Source organism: Hemicordylus capensis, chromosome 17 (genome assembly GCF_027244095.1).
Source record: "Hemicordylus capensis ecotype Gifberg chromosome 17, rHemCap1.1.pri, whole genome shotgun sequence".
Taxonomy (NCBI): domain Eukaryota; kingdom Metazoa; phylum Chordata; class Lepidosauria; order Squamata; family Cordylidae; genus Hemicordylus; species Hemicordylus capensis.
The window spans coordinates 13,632,856-13,655,539 of NC_069673.1; the positions used below are offsets into that span (position 1 = coordinate 13,632,856).

At 48.9% G+C, this 22,684-nt stretch overlaps 1 protein-coding gene across 3 annotated transcripts in view; it reads left to right on the forward strand.

Annotated features, from left to right (window-relative positions):
- The window catches only part of LMX1B (LIM homeobox transcription factor 1 beta), a 137,859-nt gene that overhangs the window by 107,855 nt on the left and 7,320 nt on the right, over positions 1-22,684 (forward strand). For all 3 annotated transcript variants that reach the window (XM_053281995.1, XM_053281994.1, XM_053281993.1), the window contains exon 2: positions 20,966-21,198. In XM_053281995.1, coding sequence (XP_053137970.1) covers positions 20,994-21,198 — 205 coding nt within the window. In that variant the 5' untranslated portion in view covers positions 20,966-20,993. The remainder of the gene's footprint in view (positions 1-20,965; positions 21,199-22,684) is intronic.

Here is a 22,684-nt window from a genome sequence, read left to right on the forward strand (position 1 = left end):
GTCCCAGGTTCAATCCCTGGCAGCATCTTCGAGCAAACCTGGGATAGACTCCTGCCTGCAACCTGGGAGAAGCCGCTGCCCGTCAGTCAATACTGAGCTAGATGGACCGAGGGTCTGACTCGGTAGAAGGCAGTTTCCTATGTTCCGATGACCCCCCACAGAAGTTCTCTAGAACATATTTTGAAAAGCGCTGATCGAATAAGCTTGCAGATCACAGTCCAACCTTGGCTGTTCCTCCAATCGGAAAATCTGCAGAGAGCTCATTTGGTATGGCCTGTCCCCTCTTGGGCTTTCCCGTTAAGGCTTTAGCTCAAATTGTGCTCTCGGGAGTGGAGTTTGCGGGAGAGGTCTGGGAAGCAGTGGCCAAGATCACAAATATGATTTCCATTCTTCTGCCTATCCCGTCTTCAACGCCTCTTCTCTTTTCTTGAGGCCTTTTCTGGACGGTCCTCCACCCACCCAGCCAGGAGCGAAATGCCTGATTTGGCAACCTTAGAAGATGTCTCAGCCCGTGACACTTAATTTGGAGTGTCTCCCTAGCAGCTTGAATGCAGAGGGAAGAGTCCCAAACATGCCTGCAGGGAAGCTATTCTCTTTGCCTAGCAACGCTGAGCTGACCCCGAGGCAAAGGTAAATCTTGAAGAGAACAAGAGGGCTGAGGGAAGAGTAACTTTCCCCGGCCCTGGGCTGGCTTGCCAGCAATTGTCGGCGAAGGGAAAAAGAAATCTTCTTTGCAAATGTATGGCCCAGTTTTTGCCAAATGGATTTAACAGGGAGCGGAAAGGCAGGAGAGGAAACCTCTCTTTTTCACACGCTTTAATCCAGCCTAAGTGATCTCGGCATGGGAGCATGAAGCTGCAGACGGGTTGCTCATGGCGCTACGAGTGAGACAGTGTAAGAACTGCTGGCAATATTCAGCATGTGGAACTCCCTGCTTCAAGAAATTTGCCTTGCCACCTCCTCCTCCTCCTCCTCCTCCTCCTCCTCCCCCTCCATGAATATGTGAACCCTGAGTCAGTTGATCCATATCATGATCCATAGAGGACAGGTCTTAATGGAGGACATGGCTATCAATGGCTACCAGTCTGGTGGCTATAGGCCATCTCCAGCCTCAGAGACAAGATGCGTCTAAATACCAGTTGCAGGGGAGCAACAGCAAGAGAGAGGGTGTGCCCTCACCGCTTGCCTGTGGGCTTCTCAGAGACATCTGGTGGACCACTGTGTGAAACAGGATGCTGGACTAGATGGGCCTTCTTGGGCCTGATCCAGCAGGGCTGTTCTTAACGTTCTTCTCTACATTGCATTGCCTACTCAGACTGGCAGTGGTTCTCCAGGGATTCAGCAAAGGGATTTCCTCAGCTCTACCTGGAGATGCTACCCAGGATTGAACCCGGGGCTGTCTGCCTGCAGAGAATTATTGAAAGCCCTTCTGGAGATTTCCATGGCTGGATCTGGTGGAAAATCAAAATACTGGGGACAATAAATATCTAGGAATAGCTTCAGTCAGAGCTGGCAAGCCTACCTATAACCGATAGTAAACATATTGATCAATATTCAATAGATCTGGGCTGAGACGTTCTTGGGGAGGAGAGCTGGTCCTGTGGGTAGCGAGCATGAAGGCCCCCTCTTTGCTATACAAGGTCTGCCTTGGTTTGCATTTGGGTGGGCGACTATATGTGAGCGCTGTAAGAGATGCCCTGATGAGACCATAGCTTAGTGGGAGAAAGAAGGTCCCAGGTTCCATCCCTGGCAGCATGTCCAGAGAAGACAGGGAGAGGCTCCTGCCTGTAACCTTGGAGAAGCCGCTGCCAGTCAGGGCAGGCAATACTGAGCTAGACGGACCAACTGTCTGACTCAGTACAAGGCAGCTTCCTATGTTCCTGTAGAGAGCCAGATGCTAGATCTGGCCGTAATCTTTAACCGAGCTTCTGCTGGCAACTCCTTCCTCGCTCCCCTACGCCTGCCTCTGACGTTCCCAGCCAGCTTGCTAACCATTTATGACAAATTGGCAGATTCTACAGTTCTTCGCTCAATAATCAATGCCCTCCTTTCTTGCCCATGTTGCCAGGAGCTGTACAAACCCACGATGGAAACGTGGCCCTCCGTGAAAACAAAAGGAGAAATGGCCAAACCAGAAAGGCCAAAGGGCTTCGCTTTGAGGATCGTTGCTGCCGACCCGTGCGAGGGTCCCGGCAATTGATGAACGTGGGGGGAAAGTTTACCCCCTCCCCCAAAAAAGCCTAATGATCTTGGAGTCTCCTTTCTCCAAAGGGTTAACACAGGCTCTTTTTAATTGTCAAAAGAGCTGCAGGCTATTAGAGTTGGCGTCTTCTACAATAATCTGTTTTATTTTTACCTGCTGGGAGCTTAATTAAAAAACAAAGAGGCTCAATTTAAAGCCCATTACTATGCTAATTTTCCACGGAGTGGGCTGCAGTTAAGAAGCCTTAAAAAGGGGAGTTTAGTTTGCCCTGGGGGAAATGGGTGGGAGGCTGTGTTGATTTCGTTTCATTAGCCGGCTACAATTATTTATAAACTAAATGGAAATCATGATATTAAAGAGTAATAAAAAAAAAAACCTAGTGTCTATGTATTATTGAACAGCGGAAGTTTCTCCATCCCCTCCTCCCCTCCCTCATTTTTTAATTTAGCATCGGAACGTGCGGAGTCTTTATTACTGTGACTTGCAGTTAACACAGCTAAATGCAGTTGTTAAATATAAGACGCCATTTATATGTGCCCATAAATCGGGAGCTGTCTGCTCTGCTTTCCCTATAGATCACGTGAATAAGTTTATAAAGACATCAACGTGACAATAAAGATGAAGTGCAGGCTGTTGGGGCGAAGGGTTTTATGCGATGGGAGGCTAGGCAGTCTTTTAACTGAGAATAAATTATCAGGGTGCATCCAGAAGGTGGCACGGCTTTGCGGGCGGCAGGCTGAAAAGGCAAGCCTGCACCCGTCAAGTGATGGGGACAGCTTGGCCAAAGAGCCAAGCAGATATCTGCAACATCTGGATGGCTGGAGTCATGGGGATATGATATAGAGTGGGGCAGATGGAAACATAAGACCCCAAAGCCATCTCGCCTCCTGCTTCCCGTGGTGGCTTGCCAGATGCTTTTTCAGGAAACCCATAAGCGGAACCGGAAGGCAAGAGCTCTTCCTTGCGTCCTGGCAGCAGGTATTCACAGGTAGACTGTCTCTAAACATGGAGGTTCCATATAGTTTGCGTGGTGCGTATGAAGAGCTCAACTGGATCGGAGCACAGGACAATCGGGTTCAGGGGTTCCCAGTCTTTGGGCCCCCAAATGGCGCTGCACTACAACACTGAGAATCCCCGATCTAGTTCTCCTTCTGACAGTGACCAACCAGATGCCTCCAGGTTGCCCAAAAGCAAGGCAAAGATGGCAACAGTCCTCCCTTGTTGTCTATCTCACAAGAACACACTAAGGTAGCCTGCTTTGGTACATGGAGGTTCCATCCCTCTCCCATAGAAGAAGCCTGCTGGATTGGATCAAAGGTGCACCTGGTCTAGCCTCCTGCATCCCACAGAGGCCAACCAGACGTCTCTGGGAAGCCCATAATTAGGGCATGGCAGTAGGAGCTCTCCCCTTCCATTGCTCTTCCCGATGTGCATCTGTATTTTGAGGTCTGTCAGCCCCCATCTGAGACACCAACCCGCCAGGAACGGCTGCGATCGTCCTTGAAAGCCATCTGAGCCCTTGATCGTCACAACTCGCGGCAACGGATCCCCCTACGTCAATTCCGTGCTGCACGAAGTCCTTTCTTTGGCAGGACGATCTGACCTTGGAGGAGTGCGACTCCAGTGGGCTTGTGAGTTTGGGCCTGGACACAGAAGCCCCTCTGCTTATCACTGGCCATGCATCAGAGGAAGTCCAACAGATACGTTTCGGGCAGGGCAACCAAAGCAGGGACGGAGCCCAAGCAGGTTCTAAGAACCGGAGCCGCCATACACAAGGGCCACACCTCCTCTGCCTGATGTCAGATGCAGGGGACATGACTAAGGAGGGGCGCTGGTAAACGATTTCTGGAGAGTCCCCTCCTGTCATTATTCCCCACCCCCCATATTTCCCACTAAGCCCTCGCAATCTCCAGGAGTGCGTTCGAAAGTCACTTAGGGAATGGATGCCAATTTTCTGGGGGCTCCAGGCTCCTCCGGGACTACCAGCAACTCTTAAAGAGGACGGAGTGGGGACGGTTTTTAAAGCCTCACGTCGGACCCTGAGGTCTTTCAGATGTCTTCTGGCCCTCCCCTGCCTCCTGACCCTAAATACACCTTGCATTCCTCCTTTCATGATGGACACAGTGGGTATGCGCCCCCGGGCGCCCTCCAAGCTCTCCGCGGCTCCTCCATCAAAGCAACTGTTTACCGACGGTTTGCGTCGGATGCCCCATAAACAGCCTTCTTTTTGTCTCCCAAATAGAAAGCAGCTTAAGCCCTTAATGATAAGGATTTGCGGCTTTCGGAGAGCCGGGGAGAGATGCGCCGGCCGGTGGCTTAACGAGCCGGAATGTCCCGTGCGCTCCCCGCCTCGCCCCTTTTTGTCCCCCTCCCGTGGATTCTGAGCATTGTGGCCGATGCAGAGCGGGAGGGGGAGAGGGTGGGCACCATGCTGCAAAAGCTTAAGATGTTTGTCACACTTTAACAGGGCTCCGGTCAGTTCAAAGACAGTCTGTGGCTTTGGGATTTAACTCCCCTTCTGTGCTTCCGGTTTACTATGCACAGCTCTGGACATCGTGTCTCAAAAAGTAGGGCGCGGGGCTGGGGAAAGCGCAGAAAAAGAGGGTGGAAATGATTCTGTGGGGTGGGAGCACTTTGCCTGGGAGGAAAGAGTAAAGGGTTTCAGGCTCTTTAATTTAAAGGAAATAGAGGTGGGGGCAGGTAAGGATTATGATATTGCAGATGATGTGGGGAAATTGGATAAAGTTTTTCTCCCTCTCCATCAGGTTACAGCTTGGGTTCATCCAGTGGACTTGATTGTCAGGAGATTCCCCCCTACACACACACACACACACAAAAGAGTGCCCTTCTTTACACAATGTGGAATTTACTTATGGGACTCACCACCACAAGATTGCATGATGGCCATTCCTACAAATGGCTTGCAAAGGCAAATTCACGGAGTATAGGTCTACCAATGGCTAGTTACCATGATACTAGGTCCAAAATGGAACCTTCCGCATAAGAGATAGCGTGTCTCTGAGTAAGAGAGTATCAGCTGCTGTGGAAAGAGGTCCCCAGCCTTAAGATGAGCTCCCGGGAACCAGTATGATTCAACAGAAGCAGACCTGGGTTGTGGAAGCAGTCTTTGGGCTTCCTGGAAGTCGCCTTGAGTGGTGTTCATGGAAAGGCAGGGTATGGGCTTTTTAAAAATAAAGATGATTATTGTGATGAAAGAAGCAGAAAATGAGAAAAGAGAGAAGGAGGAGAATACTTCTGAGCATACACAGAGTATCTTTCCCTTAACCACAATCAGGAAAAATATATTTAGGATTAGGTGCTTGCTCTAAGGTCAGACAGTATGGCTTCCACACAGACCGATAACTCTCAGATTTGTTACAGATGAATCCCATATAAGGATAAATGTGAGAAGAATTGTGGCCAATGCACATTAAGAAACTCACAGTAATTTCAGTGTGTGTGTGTGTGTAGATTTTATAGATTATAATCTATAAATTATAGATTTCCAACCAGGCTATTTTGTCGAACGAAGGATACAATATTTGAATTCCAACATTACCCTTAGATCAGCTTTTTTTCTATAGAGAATTAGAAATCTAAAATGTTAAATCCATTAAGATAGGGCTTCAATACATCAGTCTGTGCATTTATGCTTTTTGATTCTAGCGAAAATTCGCAGAATATAAGAATGCATTCTGAATATTCACCCTGCTTATTGCAGATTGGTTAGAAATTGCCAGGAAATAGGAACAAGCTGATAGTCCGTAAGCAGATTTTATTTTATTGTATATGTATATCTTTATCTTCCTCTGAGGTACCTAGAGTGGTGTGCATGGCTATGTTTTACTTCACAACAACCCTGCGGGGCAGGTTAGGCTGAGAGAGAAGTGTGACTGGCTCAGAGTCACCCAGTGAGTTTTATGGCTGAATCAGGATTTGAACTCAGGTCTCCCCAGTCCTAGTTCAACTCTAACCATTCAGTCCTAGTTTAACCTCTAACAGCTCCATCTGAATTGAGTGACATTGGTGAATACTGTGCATGTTAAAGCTTCCTCACTAGGCTAGCGTTAGTAAAGGCCACACAAGCATACAGAAGATGAAAGATTTTTATTATATTCGAATAATTCCATGGATAATTCTTTAGGAATAACTCCCCCCTGTGTACAATGGGATAGGAAATCTGACCGTTCTTATCTTAGCTGTTGCTCTTTGGAGTCGACTATGGTGATGATACAAGTCAGAAGCAAATCCTGGCTTGCCAGCTGTTCGTATGACGTTTTTGAGCTCTCTGGGCAAGCAACTGGTGGGAAAAGCTCTAAGCCAATATTATTGTTTTTGGTGAAAGGTGTACTAGCTGACTTGGGTGTCTTGGCTTATCTGCAAGTGTGTAGATACAGGTGTGGAGTGTCCAATTTGCTAAATCCCCTGTGCAAATACAGATGTTGGACATGGGCCCACGTTCAACCCTGGGCAGCATCTCCAAGATACAGCTAAGAGAGACTCCTGCCTGAAAGCTTGAAGAGTTTAGAGTCCCGGGCATGTGAATGGCCAGTGCGCATGCGCGGCGGCATTCAAAATGGCCACCGCACGCGGCGAGAAGGCCAGAAAGGCCCCCAAATGGGCCTTAGCAACCCAAAGAAGACCAGAGGGAGGCCGGCAGGGTCAAGGGGAACCTTCTGAAATCCCTCCCATGGCCGTAGCAGCACCGCCCCACCCTCCAGAGGCCACCAGACAACCTAGACCCGGCAGTGAGTTTAATCTTTTTCCACATTTAGAGTCCCCGAACCGGCTCAAACTCGAGCCGAGCCGGGGTGTGTGCAAAAATGGATATGCCCAGTCCGGTTCGAGTCCTGTCCAGACTTGAACCGAACCAGGCCAACCGGTTTTGCAGTACTGAACGAGTAGGCAATACTGAACTAAAAGGACCCATGGTCCCGATATAAGGCAGCTTCCTAAGTTTCTTTTGTGACGTAGATGAGCAACAGAAAAGACTAAGAAGGAACTGCCCTGGATTGGAAGTGGAAATGGAATTACGTTGACACAAACACAGAGATTAGGCTACCTCCTAGGGAAGAGAGCTGGTCTTGTGGCAGCAAGCATAAATTGTCCCCTTTGCTAAGCAGGGTCTGCCCTGGTTTGAATTTGAATGGGGGACTACATGTGAGCACTTTAAGAGATTCCCCTTAGGGGATGGGGCCCCTCTGGGAAGAGCATCTGCAAGCTTGCATGGAGATGATCCCAAGTTCCCTCCCTGGCATCTCCAAGAGAGGGCCGAGAGAGACTCCTGCCTGCAACTTTGGAGAAGCTGCTGCCAGTCTGGGTAGGCAATCCTGAGCTAGATAGACCCAGGGTCTGACTCAGTATATGGCAGCTTCCTATGTCCCTATGTAATAATGTTCCACTCAAAATTGAGCGGAGATCCCCCCCCAAGTCATCCCTACCCACCTGTGTTTGCCCCCAAACCTTTTCCATCAGTGCTCCTGCACAGATGCAACCATTTCCCACTTTGAAAATTCAAGGACGTTTCATCTCGTGATGGGTCTGGTTGTACTTAGGACAGGACAGCTGCATTCACTGTCCAGAGAGGCATCCGGGGCGGGGAGGTGGGGGGAGAAGGAAGGGGGAATTGCATGTCAGATTCCTCTTGTGCTGTCACACAGGCATGGTTTGGGGGGGGGGGGCTTGTCGCTTGGCATGCAGAAGGTCCCAGGTTCAATCCCCAATTACTCCACTTAATGGATTGTGGTTGCAGTGAGAAACCAGTTTGCAAGCCTCGCCCCTTTCCCTGGGACATGTGGTTGAAAGCTGTTTGGCACCTGGACGCTTCCTGTGTGCTTGGGCTGTCATCCTGCTAACGAAGCACTTCGCGGGAGGAATTGCGCAAGCACGGCGTCGCTGACAGTGTCTTGCCACATCTGTTCTAAAGGGGACTTTTGCACAAGAGCGCCCTGCTGCAAATCCTGGTTCCGTGGTGCCTCCATGCAATCTTCTTGCACGTGCGCTTTTTTAAAGTGATTGATTGATTGAAACCTTTATATCCTGCCCTTCCTCCAAGGAGCCCAGCGTAGTGTCCATAGTTAGGTTTCTCAATACAACAGCCCTGCCAGGAGGGGCCGGCAGAGAGAGAGAGAGAGAGAGAGAGAGAGAGAGTTTCATGACTGAATGAGGATTGGAACTCAGGTCTCTCTGGTCCTAATGCATCACTTTGATCCCTACAGCCATGAGCTATGCAATGGTCTGTCTTAGACTTCCGACAGTCAAGAGGGACCTACCTGGCTCTTTTGGTTACAGGTATACCAGAGAAATATAACTGTCCAGAATCGGAATCTTTATTTTGGTCATTGACCAGCAAAACATCATCGGTTGACGTAGAACAGAATAATCAAATAACGTATGCACACATATAATCAGAGATCATGTATGCAAGTAAATGTAATGTACTATAATTAAATATGTAATTGTCCAAGACAATGCGCCTGGCAGTTCAGAAGGGATCTCCAGCAGTGTGGGAGATAGACGGCTGTTCTATTCAGGGGTCCTTAGTGTTGACGAGTATGCATTGACTTACATGTGTGCTGAAATGAGACACATCCAGCCCTCCAGGATTTAGATAGGAACGCAGGAAGCTGTCTTCTACTGAGTCAGACTCTTGGTCTCTCTAGCTTAGGATTGTCCGCTCTGGCTGGCAGCATCTTGTGAAGGTTTCCGGCTCAGCGGTTTACATGGAGAGGCTGCCAAGAAGTGAACATGGGGCCTTCTGCACACAAAGCAGATGTTCTTCCACTGAGCGATGGCCCCATACCATGCATTGCTGAAGACTCTGTAGGGAGCAGGGGCGTATCTAGGGTAGGGCAGGCAGGGCATGTGCCCCGGGCGCCACTTGAAGGGGGGCGCTATTTTTTAAAATGGAAAAAAAAATTGTTTAATGGCCACCAAAAACAAAATGGCCACCACGCATGCTCAAATGGCCTCTGCAAGGCCCTAGTATCTGGGGAAAGTAAATTCTCCATTTATTTTTAAAACTTATGTAATAGTGATGCTACAATGCATAGTAGAGAATTAGACAGGCACTTCTGTTTAGTTTTCCAAGTACACTTCCACATAGAATTTGGGTATTTCATGAGTCCCAGCATACTGAAATTTGTAGTTTTCGAGCATTTCTTGGTCTGGCTACGTCCACTGCTAAATAGTTTTTGAAATATTAAAAGATTAACGAGCTTGACTTGTATTTTTGAGCTGATATTATGGTAAAGTTATCTGAAAGATGGGTGTCAGATGTTTGGACAGGGGGCGCAATTTCAGTGCTTGCCCTAGGCGCTATTTTCCCTAGATACGCCTCTGGTAGGGAGTAGCCGCAGATTCTGCAGGAAGCCACTTTGGCCAGGGGAGAAGAAATTGGTTCTTGTGATCAGAGTCTGGGCTCTTGAGGAACCCGGAGAACTCACCTGACTTTTCTCCTTGTTCTCACTGCCTTTTGACATGCTCTAACAGAATCCAACTTTGGGATGACTTGAATTTCTGAGCTGCACAACCCATTCTTCTCGTACTGCACATTAAAAAACAAAAAACAGTCCTGGACTTTTCCTCCAAAGCAACAATCAGGACAAAAGCTGGCCAGTGATTTCCCAAGGACACCCCACCAAAAATAGGGCATGTCCCAGGGGAATAGGGATGACGACGGCTCTGCTAAGGAATCCCAGCAGAGCAAATCACAAGGGGTCTCCTCTTTTTCAGCCAACGCTCACTTTTTAATGTCTTCATGGAAATCAGTGGTTAAATTGCTCCTTTTTGAAGCCTCCACTTGGATAGATATTAAAGTGGAATTAAACCTTTCCCCAATCCCCTCCCTTGTACCGTGCTGGAGTTCCTTCTTTTAAAAAAAAATCCGCTGTGTTTAATTGTACATAGCAGCAGGGTCCTCTAAAGGAACAAGAAGGTTGCGTTAAGTCTGTGGGGGCTCTCCCTCCTTTCTCCACGTTAATCCTCCTTGTTCCTTCCAGGCGGATTTTCCTGGGCTGCCAAGTTGTGAAAAGGGGGTTTCTTTTCTTCCCCTCTGACTCCCCCGAAGAGATTGCCGTGACTTTTCCCCCCGGGGAGGTGGGGTTGCTATAGCAGAGAGGCGTGCCATGCTCCAAAACCCTGCGGAGGATGTGGGGAGAGGCGAGGACGAGCGAGAGAGTGGCGAAGACGACTCAACGCGGGGATTAGAACGGGGGAACAATGTCCAACAGGAAGGTAGGAGTGGAAACAAACAGGCATTACAGCCCCCAAAGAATGCGACGTGACAAAACGGAGGAAATCGCGGGGCCGAAAGCAGGCACAAACCAGGCCGCGTGAAAAGCGAAAGGATGACAAAAGAACAATACATTTGCCCGAAAGGGCGAGGAAAAGGGGAGATAATAGGGTGCTTGTGGGGGGGCACCAGCTTGTGCTTCTTACTGTTTGAAGAAGGGCATCCTGGGAAGAAATGTGAGCTCGTTGACCCCCATCCCTGACCTCCACAGATTCACACATTCACGTTTGCCGTTTGTCCAGAGTACGGAATGCACGTATTGGCTCCTCCACCGGTTCGGCTATACCCGAGTCAACTTCGTGAAGCAAGCCCAAGTCATTTCCGTGGCTGCTTCGGTCTTCGGTCTCCCCCCTGCTTTCCTGCTAACTGGGCAAAGAGGCGCCATTTGACAGTGGCGATTCTCTTTATTTTGCAGGGGGAGAGTGACCGGCCCTACCCGTCCCCAGCACAGCATCTCTCCAGTGGCTGTTGCTGGTGTCTCTATCTTATGTTTCTCTTTTTAGATTGTGAGCCCTTCGGGGACAGGGAGACATCTCTCTCTCTCTCTCTCTCTCTCTCTCTCTCTCTCTCTCTCTCTCTCTCTCTCTCTCTCTCTCTCCGCTTTGAGAAATTTTGTTGAATAGTGGTATATAAATATCCGTCGTCATATTTGTGTTCGGTGCCCCCCTTCCAATATGATTCGGGGATGTGGACTGCTGAAGTAATTTGATTTGGACCGAAGTGCTTCCTTTCCACCTTCTTGATGTATTCTCTCCAGCTGGTTTACTTAAGAGGGAGAAGACCGGAGTATATGCAACAATGTGGGTCCTACCCAGCTGGTCTGGTGGCAGCAAGCATGGCTAGTCCCCTTAGCTAAGCAGGGTCTGCCCTGGTTGCATCTGAATGGGAGACTAGAAGTGTGAGCCCTGGCAGAGATTCCCCTCAGGGGATGGAGCCGCTCTGGGAAGAGCAGAAGGTTCCAATTTCTGTCCCTGGCAGCATCTCCAAGTTAGGGCCGAGAGAGAGATTCCTGCCTGCAGACTTGGAGAAGCCGCTGCCAGTCTGTGAAGACAATACTGAGCTAGATGGACCAATGGTCTGACTCAGTATATGTCAGCTTCCTATGCTGCTGCTACCTGGAGATGCTGCCAGGGATTGAACCTGGGACCTTCTGCGTGCATAGCAGATGCTCTCCAACTGTGCTCCTGCCCCATCCCTTAAAAAAATAAAGTATTGGAAGCTGCCTTATACTGAATCAGAACCTAGCTCAGAGTCTACACTGACTGGCAGCGGCACACCAAGATTTCAGACCGCAGTGTCTCCCAACCGTACCTGCAGATGCTGCCAGGGATTGAACCTGGGGCCTTTTTCATGCAAAGCAGGCGGCTCTCAACCACTGAGCGATGACTCAGCATAATCTATGCAGATCTCACCTGTTCCCAGGTTCAGCTCCTGGCAGCATCTCCAGGTAGGGCTGGGAAAACCCTGTGTCTGGAAACCTGGAGAGCTGCTGCCAGTCAGTGCAGACACAACTGAGCCAGAAGGCCCAAGCGCCTGACTCCGTCGGCGGCAGCGCCCGATGTTCCTAAGACCAGGTCCTTTGGAATGCCAAACTCCCGGCACAAATTCGGAGGCGGTGAAACTCAGAACCACCTCTGTGGGGCAGCCATGGGGAGTGAGCCCACAGGAAGTTGAAAACTGGAGCCCCTGGCAAAAAAAGAAAAAAAAGGAGAGAATAAAAATTGCTTCTCTCTCCCCGGCTACAAATCAAAGGGAAGGTTTCCAGCTCCGACATAGTTCCCCCTTGCATAGCAAATCGATGCCAACGCATTCTTCCTGCACCCTACTGTTTTATATGGAGGGGAAGCGAGGAGATGTAACCCATGAAGCATTTTGTTTATAAAACGTCGCCGGGTTTGTTTTATTTCCCTGCATATCTTTTTTTTTTTTAAACCCCCCTCGCAATCTAGATAACGGATGACGCCGTGGCGCTTCCCTTACCTTCCGTAATAACGGCTGCCGCCAGAGCCTTGCGAGGGGTTATTAATAATAGATTGTGTTGATGCGTTTGGAATTTGGCAATAGACCCCCCACCGGCAAGACATTAACACCGCAGGACGAAGGATCTCTCCCTTGCAAATCAGCAACTAAATGGGCTTCCTTGATGGGCTCTGGGCATGAGAAACTCTCAGGGAAGCGGCATGTGAAGTTATTTTGTTTTATAGGGGCCCTCCTGCCTCCCTGCTCCCGCCTTATTGTTCCCATTCGAGAAGGAAGAGCGATTATAAATTCTTTTCTGAAGTCATTCTCGCCTGCAGGGCCCCCACCTCGCCGTCCATCAAGGTGGAAGAAGAAGAGAAATTGATAAGGACATTGCATCCCGCATGCACCTAGGGGAGGAGAGCGGTAGCGAGCAGGAATAGTCCCCTTTGCTAAGCAGGGCCTGCCCTGGTTTGCATTTGGAGGGGCAGCTCGGACCCAGGATGACTCGATGGAGGGAGCTTGGGGAAAGGCTAGCTACCTTCCCCCCCCCCCCGACCTTCCGCACTTCTTGGCGTTCCACGGCCCGCACGACCGCCCAAAGTGGGATTGGGAGGAGGAGTCCTCCCGCATCCCACAATGCACTGCACAGGCTGCCCTCGCCAACACAACCAGGCTCCTCCCCCCCGGCCACACTGCACTCAGGATTCTAGGGCCACTGCACCCGGCGGCCATTTTCAGAGCCCCAGAGCTTCTGGCAGGAGGCCAGAAAGTGAGGCCGGGAAGACCTCCTGTCCCCCTCCGATCTCACCTTTTGGCTCACGTAGTGGATCTGGGCTACCCAGGTCTGCAGCTGCGGTGCCGGAGGCTTCTCGGTCTTCCAGGCAACATGATTTACTTGGGTAAACTCTCTCCGAACGGAGCCGTTCATGCCGTGTGAACGGGCTCCGGATGTGAGCACTGTAAGATATTCCCCCTTAGGGCTGCTCGGCTTTGACTGTCCAGCTGTTCCTGGACCACAACCAGAGGTGCACCTAGGTCATTTTGGAGGCTGGACCTAAAGGCCTTTGGAGGGCCCTTTACCCTACAAATTAAGCATCATCATGCTCTGCCGGGCGACCACACCACCCGGGACAGACTAAAGAGGATTTGGGGGCCCTGGACTTTGGCCTGGAAATCCAGGGATGAGAGCGCCTCTGACCACAATTCCCGTCTTTCCAGTCACAGTGGCCAATAGTCCAATCGTTCCATGTCTTTACTACTCCTTAGGTTTGGAAACCCTCCAGAAGTCTGGTTGAACTTGGAGAGTTTATATAACTCATCCTAGAACTGGAAGATGCTCCCTCTGCCCACAGCCTCAAGCTCTTCCAACGCATGTGCATGATTTCCCCTCCACCCTGAGACAGAACTCTTGACGTGAGCAACCAGCTCTTTGCATCGAGATGGCTTAGGGGCCATTGCTTGACTTGTGCGCTCATGTGCTTCTCTGCATGGGTCATTGCATCTCCGTGTAATGAGAAGGCATATCCACCTTGCTTTTTCTTGCTTTTTTTCTTTTGCAGTGGAGAAACTGTCCTAGAGAATTCTCCATTGACATGCACCTTTTTGATTTTTGAAAGAGGAATCCTGGCATATTTTAGATGAATGCTTAATTCCTAAAGAGAAACAGAGCCAAGGAGGAATTGATCTTTATTAACAGATATTGCTTGGTGTTCATAAAGAAAGACATACTGATGATGTGAAAAGTTCCTTTCCTTCTCATTGGTCCTGAAATGGGGAGAGGTGAACTATGTAACGGGGGGTCCCCTTTACCTTCTTATGGTGCCATCTATGTGGCATCCTTGATTCATCTACAAAACCTGGGAGATTTTTGGAGCACAGAGTTCCTATTATCCCCAGCCACAATTGCCAATTTTTTCTCCATCACCATGAGGACTAGTAACTTGCATTTTTAAAAGAAAAAAATTAAGCACAATGGTTGGGTTTCTCTAGGAGCTTTGCATTCAGATTCTAAATATGAAGGACATGCAAAGGCCTGCAGTAGAAATCTGTGCAGGATTCTGGTTCGAAATTGAGCTGGTAATGTTGCTTGTATTTTTTTGGATCCAAGTCTAATATTTAGGTTTGATTTTAAAGAAAAAAGAAAAAAGAGATGGATTCAGTTGTGCTGCAGCTGCTAAGTTTCTGCAAGCAGGGAGAAAACAGAGCATCTCAGAGAATCCAAAGTGCTTTATTTTGAACAACTGTGGTGAGGAAAACCACTGGTGCATCTCCACATTAAGGTCGCCTTTGTCCACAACCACGGAGAAAGTTTAGCTCCAAAATCCAGCTCTCCACCAAATAATTGCTGCCCGTTAATCCATTCTTTTAATTGCTATGGCTGTTTTTATGTATCCAGTCAGGGCCCGAAACTTTTTCTCCTTTTTGTTAATCTCCGCAGAGATAATAGTTCCTCGGCTCCAGGAAAAGATTAGAAGGAAATTACGGCCATAATCTGTCGGGTGCAATTGCTCCCCTCATGAAGAGCAATGGGTGATGTGCGGAGGGGGGAGACCCATTTAGAATCCCAAAGGTGGAGCACGACGAGGCAATATTGGGGTCTTTGCAAATGAAGGATCGTTTTAATTCTCTTCTCCCGGCGATAATTTGATGCCTCATAAATTCTGCCATCAAAGCGCCGGGAGGGAGAAATGCCGCCGAATCGATGTGGGCAACAGTGATGGAACGGGATGCTGTCAATTAGGGGGAGGAAGATTAAGCAGAGGACGTGGCCGTTCCGTCAGTGATTCCTGTGGTGAGTCTTTTGGCAATCATCTGCTACAGCTAGGTGATTGTCCAGCAACTGCATCTTGTGCATCCAGCCAGGGCTCTCCCCCAGTTCGCTGGGTACCACCCGGCTGTTTCTGTACTTCCGTTATTGCCGCTAATGCCTTGTTAGCATGGTGATCAGTAGGAGTGTGCACAGAACCCCTCCGGGTGGTTTGATTCAAGTTCGAACCGAACCCAAACCGAACCACTCAGTGGGTGAGCTGGTTCGTTAGAACCGGCCGGCAGTTCGGTTCATGATTAGAACCGGGTCGAACCCATTCAGACGGGTTCTCATGCTTGCAAAGGGGAATCCGGTAAGGATTCCCCTTTAAATGCTTCAGGGGACCCCTACAGGGTTGGAAAAGGGAGGGCGTGGGGATGGGCAGGAGGTTACCATATGTTCCACTATAGCAGCGCACTCCTTGGCAGTGGCGGTGGGCCAGTGACGGCTCCCCTTGGCCCTGCTAGTGCTCCCCCCATCACTCCATGCAAGTACAGAGGCCCAAACCAGGCCCCTTCCAGCCTGCCCTGATGGGAGGAGTGCGAGCGGGGCCGAGGGGTGCCACTACAGGCCCACCACCTCCAAGGAACAGCAGCACCGCTGCGGTGCATAAGGTAACCTCCCGCTCACCCTCTGCCCACCCTTTTCCAACCCCCTAGGGTTCTCCTGATGTTTGTAAGGGGGAATCCTTACCTTTTACAAACATCCGAACCGATCGAACTGGGCTGAACTGGTTCGATCCGAACCGGGCCCGGTTCAGCTCAAAGTTGGTTGGACCAGCCCCCCTTTTTGGAAGGCTGGTCCAGTTTGAGCTTGAACCATTCAAACTGGGCTGGTTTGGAGCTCAAACTGTTTCTTACACCCCTAGTGGTCAATATCCTCCCGTCGCCATCCTGCACAAGACTGGATTATAATTCTCCGGTCAGAAATTCCTCTCTTCTTTTCCCAGTACAAAATCTACCTCCTGCACCCGTTTGCTCTTGCTGACCATACTGTTAAGGGGGGAAGGTTATTTCTCCTAAACCCTATCAATCCCCTCCTCTCAAACTATTTTCACCTTTGCTGCCCCTTAACCCCCTTAATACCCTCCCAGAGCTCCATAAGATGTCCAGCTCCCTCAAATGTCTGCCCTTTCTTCCTTGCTGCCCCCTAGGCCTAGAACCTCTGCCTGAAGCCCCAAACAATCTTCCACTCCTACAAACTGCAATGGTTGTTGCTGTGTCTGTTTTATGTTGAAGATGTTTTTATTGAAATCTTATTATTTGCTTATTAATTTGTTCACCACACTGGATTCTTAGAATAAAGGGCCATATAGAACTGTGAAGAAAGAATACTGTAATAGATTAGACACCTCTTTGGTCTAATCCAGCAGTATTATTTGTACGGAATCTGAATCTAATCATACTGAACTAGATTGAATCATACTGAATAGTACTAGTACGATTCACGAATCGTACACGAATCGTACACGAATCGTACCAAATCGGTAAATACGTACATGAATCGTATCGAATCATACACTACGAAGTACTGAATCTGGATCTAAAAGTAAACCTTGGCGGGGGGAGATATAAGTGCCACCACCCTATTTTAATTCACAACCTGTGAACTTTGGGAAATCCAGGTTTTGGCTGTTGCATAATATTGATGTGGTGTTGTTGGGTTTTTTGTGCTTTTTAATCTGTATTTTTGTTTCATTTTTGTCTGGCCAAGAAGGAGGGGAGAATCAAACAGAAAGATGATTTAAAGTTCCAGGGAATTTGACAGAATGCATCGGGAAGCCAGGGAGAAATTAAACACACTTTAATAATATTCTCGATTATTTTGGCCTGCCACAAGATGAGGCCTTGGGCTGAACTGGCCTCCTTTTTTACGACTCTGTCCTGTTTAACGAAGCTCTTGAACCGCACTTAATGCGAACAGCAAACCCACCGCTGTGCGCTGGTTATCTCTCCGCGCGCAGTAAATGAGTTATAAGAAAACCATTTCAATCTATTTGCCCCACAAACAGGAGGAAATTAAAGACCAGGGCGAGGCAATTGGAAAGGTAAAGGTTAGGCTGTTAGGACATTATTATAAGAGTAAACAGTGCAGAACCGTGATTCGAGGGAGGCGGAGAGGGGGACGTATTTAAAAGCAAGATAACAACCCAGGAGGCAATAAATCAGCATCCCTGTATGAACCGCCAGATGGTTTGTGGCTTGAGGCAGGGAAACGCATCCACCTTCTTCCGACTGTCTCATGCACGCAAGGATTATTTGCCCCGTCAGGTTTCCCAGGAGCATGCAAGAGCACACCGTGTTCTCGTAAGCCCTCCCACCAGTAAAGTGCCTGGAGAATCTTAGAATCCAAAGGGACCTCGGATGGATTCTAGGCCATCCCCGACACAGAACAAAAAACTTCAAGAGCCCTCATGGGATATGGAGGGACTCTTTGAGAACATGCTCTGAAATGTCTTCTGGGGAAGATCCCTCAAATACACGTTGAATTTCATTTTTCCCCTTGGGAGGAGCATTGAAATGTTCTTTGGCAGAATATCACACATGGTACAGCTGTCTTGGGACCGAAACACTTCCAAAAGCCAGGGGGAACATAGGAACATAGGAAGGAACATTGGAAGCTGCCATATACTGAGTCAGACCATTGGGCCATCTCACTCAGTATTATCTTCACAGACTGGCAGCAGCTTCTCCAAGGTGGCAGGCAGGAGTCTCTCTCAGCCCTATCTTGGAGATGCTGCCAGGCAGGGGACTTGGAGCCTAGATGCTCTTCTCAGAGCGGCTCCATCCCCTAAAGGGAATATCTTACGGTGCTCACACATGTAGTCTCCCATCCAGATGCAGATCAGGGTGGACCCTGCTTATCAAGGAGGACAGTTCATGCTTGCGACTAAAAGACCAGCTCTCCTCCCTCAGAGAATTGCCTGCTTGAACATGTCCACCTCAAAAGCCCCTCGCCTGGGGAAAGCTAGTGCACCAGTGGGGAGTGTTCCAGCTTCTCCCTGATTTGCTAGTTTTAAATGTGAAGTGAGTTTTTAAAAATGCATTTATTGTTATTTATATATTTGGAATATTTATACCCTACCCTCCAGTGCAATACTGCTTGGGGCACCTCACGAAATGAATAAAACATATTCATAATAAATATGAATAATATTCAAATAAAATAGAAAATTGTTCTATATGGATAAACCCATATAAACTTAATTTAGAAATAACTAAAAGCAGGACCCAGTAGGGAGCAGTTCCCCCCCATGGGCTTTCTCCTAATGGTCCAACCCCCAAAGGACTGGACCACACCAGCTATTCTTCAGCTCTTTCCAGTGAGTAATGGTTCTGATCCAGTAAGTCAATTCGAATTGGGAGGCAGGGGAAGAACTGGGACAGGGAAAAGTCTTCTGTGTCTGATCAGACCATCTGCTCCTCCCGCCTTCAATTTATTGCTTGGATGGAAACCTCCGAAAGGGTGATCTGCTAAACTTCCCTTCCAACCACTCAACAGGTTTATTGCCTTGTGTTTCTACATTCTGCCATCTAACGAGCTGTGGTTTTGATCAAGAGATATCAAAGTCAAGTCATTTGTCAAGTTTGGCTTCCTCTTGTATGTTTGGGTCTTTTTCTTGGCGGTTTTTAAAATTTTATTTTAAAGGAAAATAATCTGGCTCACTGCACTCTATCTCGTGTGGGGCTTCCTTGTTCATTTCTCATCCAGACGAAGAGATTTCCCCCTATTCTTTAAATTGCTTCCAAATGTCACTTGGAACTGTTATTCCCCTAGATTCCAGTTTAATGAGGATAATTTGTAAAAAGAATCAGAGTTCAACTGCATCTGCTTTGCCGCCACTTTCAAGAACACACGTAAAAATATCTTGCCTTGAAATCAACGGATGGTCCAAGTGCTTCACTTTATTTATTCATTGTTCAGTTTATATACTGCCTTTTATAAAACTCCTCCTGAGGTGGTTTACAAAAATCAGTCCAATAAAATTCCATAAAATCACCTAACGCTATCCCGACCCCTATCCCGAAACTTAACCGTATCTCTAACCCTAACCCTAACTCTAACGTCAATTAAGACCATAAAAACAAAAACTCCAGAAAGTAACAGCAATTTTTTAAAAAAATGCTGGAAAGGAGACATTGGCAACCCCTACAGGGTAAAAGACTGAACATATGAAAGAGTTTTCAGTTGTTGTTTTCAAAAGCAGCCACTGGAAGGGTGCTATGGGGGTGGCTGAATAGGCTCAGTTGCTCTCCCCTTGCTAAATATAAAGATAATCACCACTCTGAAAGTTGCCTCTTTGAGAAAGGTCCCGGCTCTGCAAAGGTTGGAGGCTGGCTGTTTGTCGACCTCTAAAGCATCCAATTGTTGCATTTGAGGCTTACCCACGAAAGGGCAAAATCCAGGAAAATACAGCAGGAAAGGGAAGCTGATCAGGAATTCCCCCCTCTGCTCTGATGAATCGCCCACCCGATTTGAAGAAAGATGCTTTCCCCCCCGGACGCTTTTGCCAAATGTTGAGCTGCTTCCATCCCTCATTACCTCTGCCCCATTGAATTTCACTGAAGCGCGGTCGGTTTGCGATGGCCTGAAAGGAGGCCCATCTGCAGATGCCTTCACACTCGCCCTGATCCTCTTGAAGCCCTTTGAACATGTTCTGTCCGCTCCCCACCCCTTTCGAGTTCCAGGGGCTTCATTAAACAGAGCCAAGCTTCATTCAAGCTTCATTAAACAGAGCCAAATCGGTTTAAGGAGCTGAAGCTGGAGTGGCAGGCAGAGAAATCTGGGCCTTCACTCCTTTTAAGTACTTTGTGGGCTGTGTGCACTGTGTTGGGAGAGGCAAAAAGCCAGGTGGTGCTGGTCCCAAAAACCTGGGTGCTGGGTTGCTGGAGAGGGCACAGCTTCTCCCATGTCAGCTGCTGATCTGTTGCTCTCTTAATATCTCTGTGTGGGGTCCATGTGAGTGGTATCTGGTTGCCCCCTGGTCCTCTTTCTCCCTTAGTGTCAGCACCCTTAGTGTCAGCCAAGTAGACGGATTGAGCAGAGTCACAGCAAAGCAATGCGGGTGATTTTTTTTTAATGCAGCTGTATACAAAAGCTGTGAGCAGCAAACACCATTCCAGAAGAGGCATTCCTCCTCATTCGCATACACAGAAGGGAATGCTTCTCTGATGGCATCTAAAAGCAAAGAAATGGACCTGCTGATTAGGAACGTAAGGACATAGTGGGAGCTGACTTATACCGAGTCAGACCATTGGTCCCTCTAGTTGAGAGTTGTCTACAGTGACTGGCAGCGGCTTCTCCAAGGTTGTCGGGAGGAGTCTCTCTCAGCCCTATCTTGGAGATCCTGCCAGGGAGAGAACTTGGAACCTTCAGGTACTCTTCCCAGATCAGCCCCATCCCCAAAAGGATGCACTCTTACAGTGCGCACATTAAGTCTCCCATTCAAATGCACACCAGGGAAGACCCTGCTTAGCAAAGGGGACAATTGAGGCTTTCTTCCACAAGGCCAGCTGTCCTCACATTCACTGTTGAATGACTGTCCTCTCCTTTAATGGAGTGCTGGAATATTGACAAGGATACTCATGTGGTGATATTTGCCTGGTGCGATTACCCTCATGTTCACCTGCCAGCATCTAGAAATGTCCGACTTGGGATCTTCTGCACAGTCATCTGACCCTTTCTCCTCCTGCCCTGACAGATTGTTTGCAGCGAAGTGCAGCGGCTGCATGGAGAAAATCGCCCCGACCGAGTTCGTGATGCGGGCGCTGGAGTGCGTGTACCATTTGAGCTGCTTCTGCTGCTGCGTGTGCGAGCGGCAGCTGAGGAAAGGGGACGAGTTTGTCCTGAAGGAAGGCCAGCTGCTCTGCAAAAGCGACTATGAAAAGGAGAAAGATTTGCTCAGCTCCGTCAGTCCAGATGATTCCGATTCAGGTACGTCCTGAATGGGTCCAGGTCCTCCTTTGCCAACCAGCAAAATGGCGGGCAGCACGGCAGGTCATTCACGGACCCATCTTCCATCTAGCTGCTATTCCTAAAGTTCTGCCCCAAAGAGTGGGGGGCAGCCCACAACTATCAGGGTATTTCCACACCACCCAGAAAGTTGGCGTTAGGCACAAAGACATTTCCATAGAATCAGAGAAGGGACCTTGGAGGTCTCCCACAGTCCAAGGGCTCCCAACCTGTGGGCCTCCAGATGTTGCTGAACAACAGCTCCCATAATCCTCAGCCAGACTGGCCAATAGCCCAGGTGCGATGGAAGCGACAGTCCAAATATCTACAGGAGGGCTAAGACTGTGCCGTCCTGGTCTCTGAGAAGCTTCTGTGCCAGAGGTTCCCAACCTGTGGGCCTCCAGATATTATTGAACTACAACTCCATCACCACCAGCTACAATTCATTGTGGCTAGGCAGGATGGGAGTTATAGTTCAACAACATCCGGAGGACCACAGGTTCTAGTCCAGGCCTGCTCAACTTCGGCTCCCCCAGCTGTTTTTGAACTACAACTCCCAGAATCCCAAGCCATTATTATGGGATTGTAGGCCAACGTCTGCTGGAGAGCCGGAGCTGAGCAGCCCTGTTCTAGTGCAACCCCGTACTCGGGACCTGTTCATTGACAGGTCTGTCAATGGCTACTAGCTTTGATAGATATAGGCTACCTCCAGCTGTTGGAGAGCAACAGCAGGAGAGAGGGCATGCCTTCCTCTCTTGCCTGTGGGCTTCCCGGAGGCATCGAGTGGACCACTGTGGGAAACAGGAGGCTGGACTAGATGGGCCTCCTTGGGCCTGATCCAGCAGGGCCTGGTATGGCGTCACTAACAAATGACTGCCCATCTGTCCTTATGTGAATTAGAATAAAACATTTTAAGGGAATGAAGAAAAATGTGGAATTCTGTCATCTGAGTACGGGCAGACCTGACTAACACCCCCACAAGCCGTTTCTAAGAAAATGGGGCAGGGTCGAAGTGAAGACTGCTGTTTAGAAAGTGGTATTTGTGGTTAGTGGGGTTCTGAGAAATAGAAGTCGTAGAGCTGTGCAGCTGAATTGCATGTGTATCCTGAGCGATGCAGGCCTACGTTTTCTGTACGTGGTTCTGCCGGTCGTGATCACTGAGATCAGACCTGATCCTTCTTGGGCTCGTGGCAGCCTGAAGTTTCCCTTCCTGCCACTGACATGAAGCGCTATGGATAACAAGGCTCAGGTCAGCAAGTACGCTGTCTCTGTGGTGCTGAGTAAGGTGCCTCTGTACTGCTGCTACAATGCCCAGTCCCCCAGCACCTTAGAAAACATACACATTTGCATCATATAGACAGGATGCAGAATTCAGCTCCCCTCAGCCTAGACTCTACCTGGAATTAGACACTCCATGTTGACAGGGTCAACAGATTGAGTTGCCTCGTGTGTTTTGAACTGATCCACA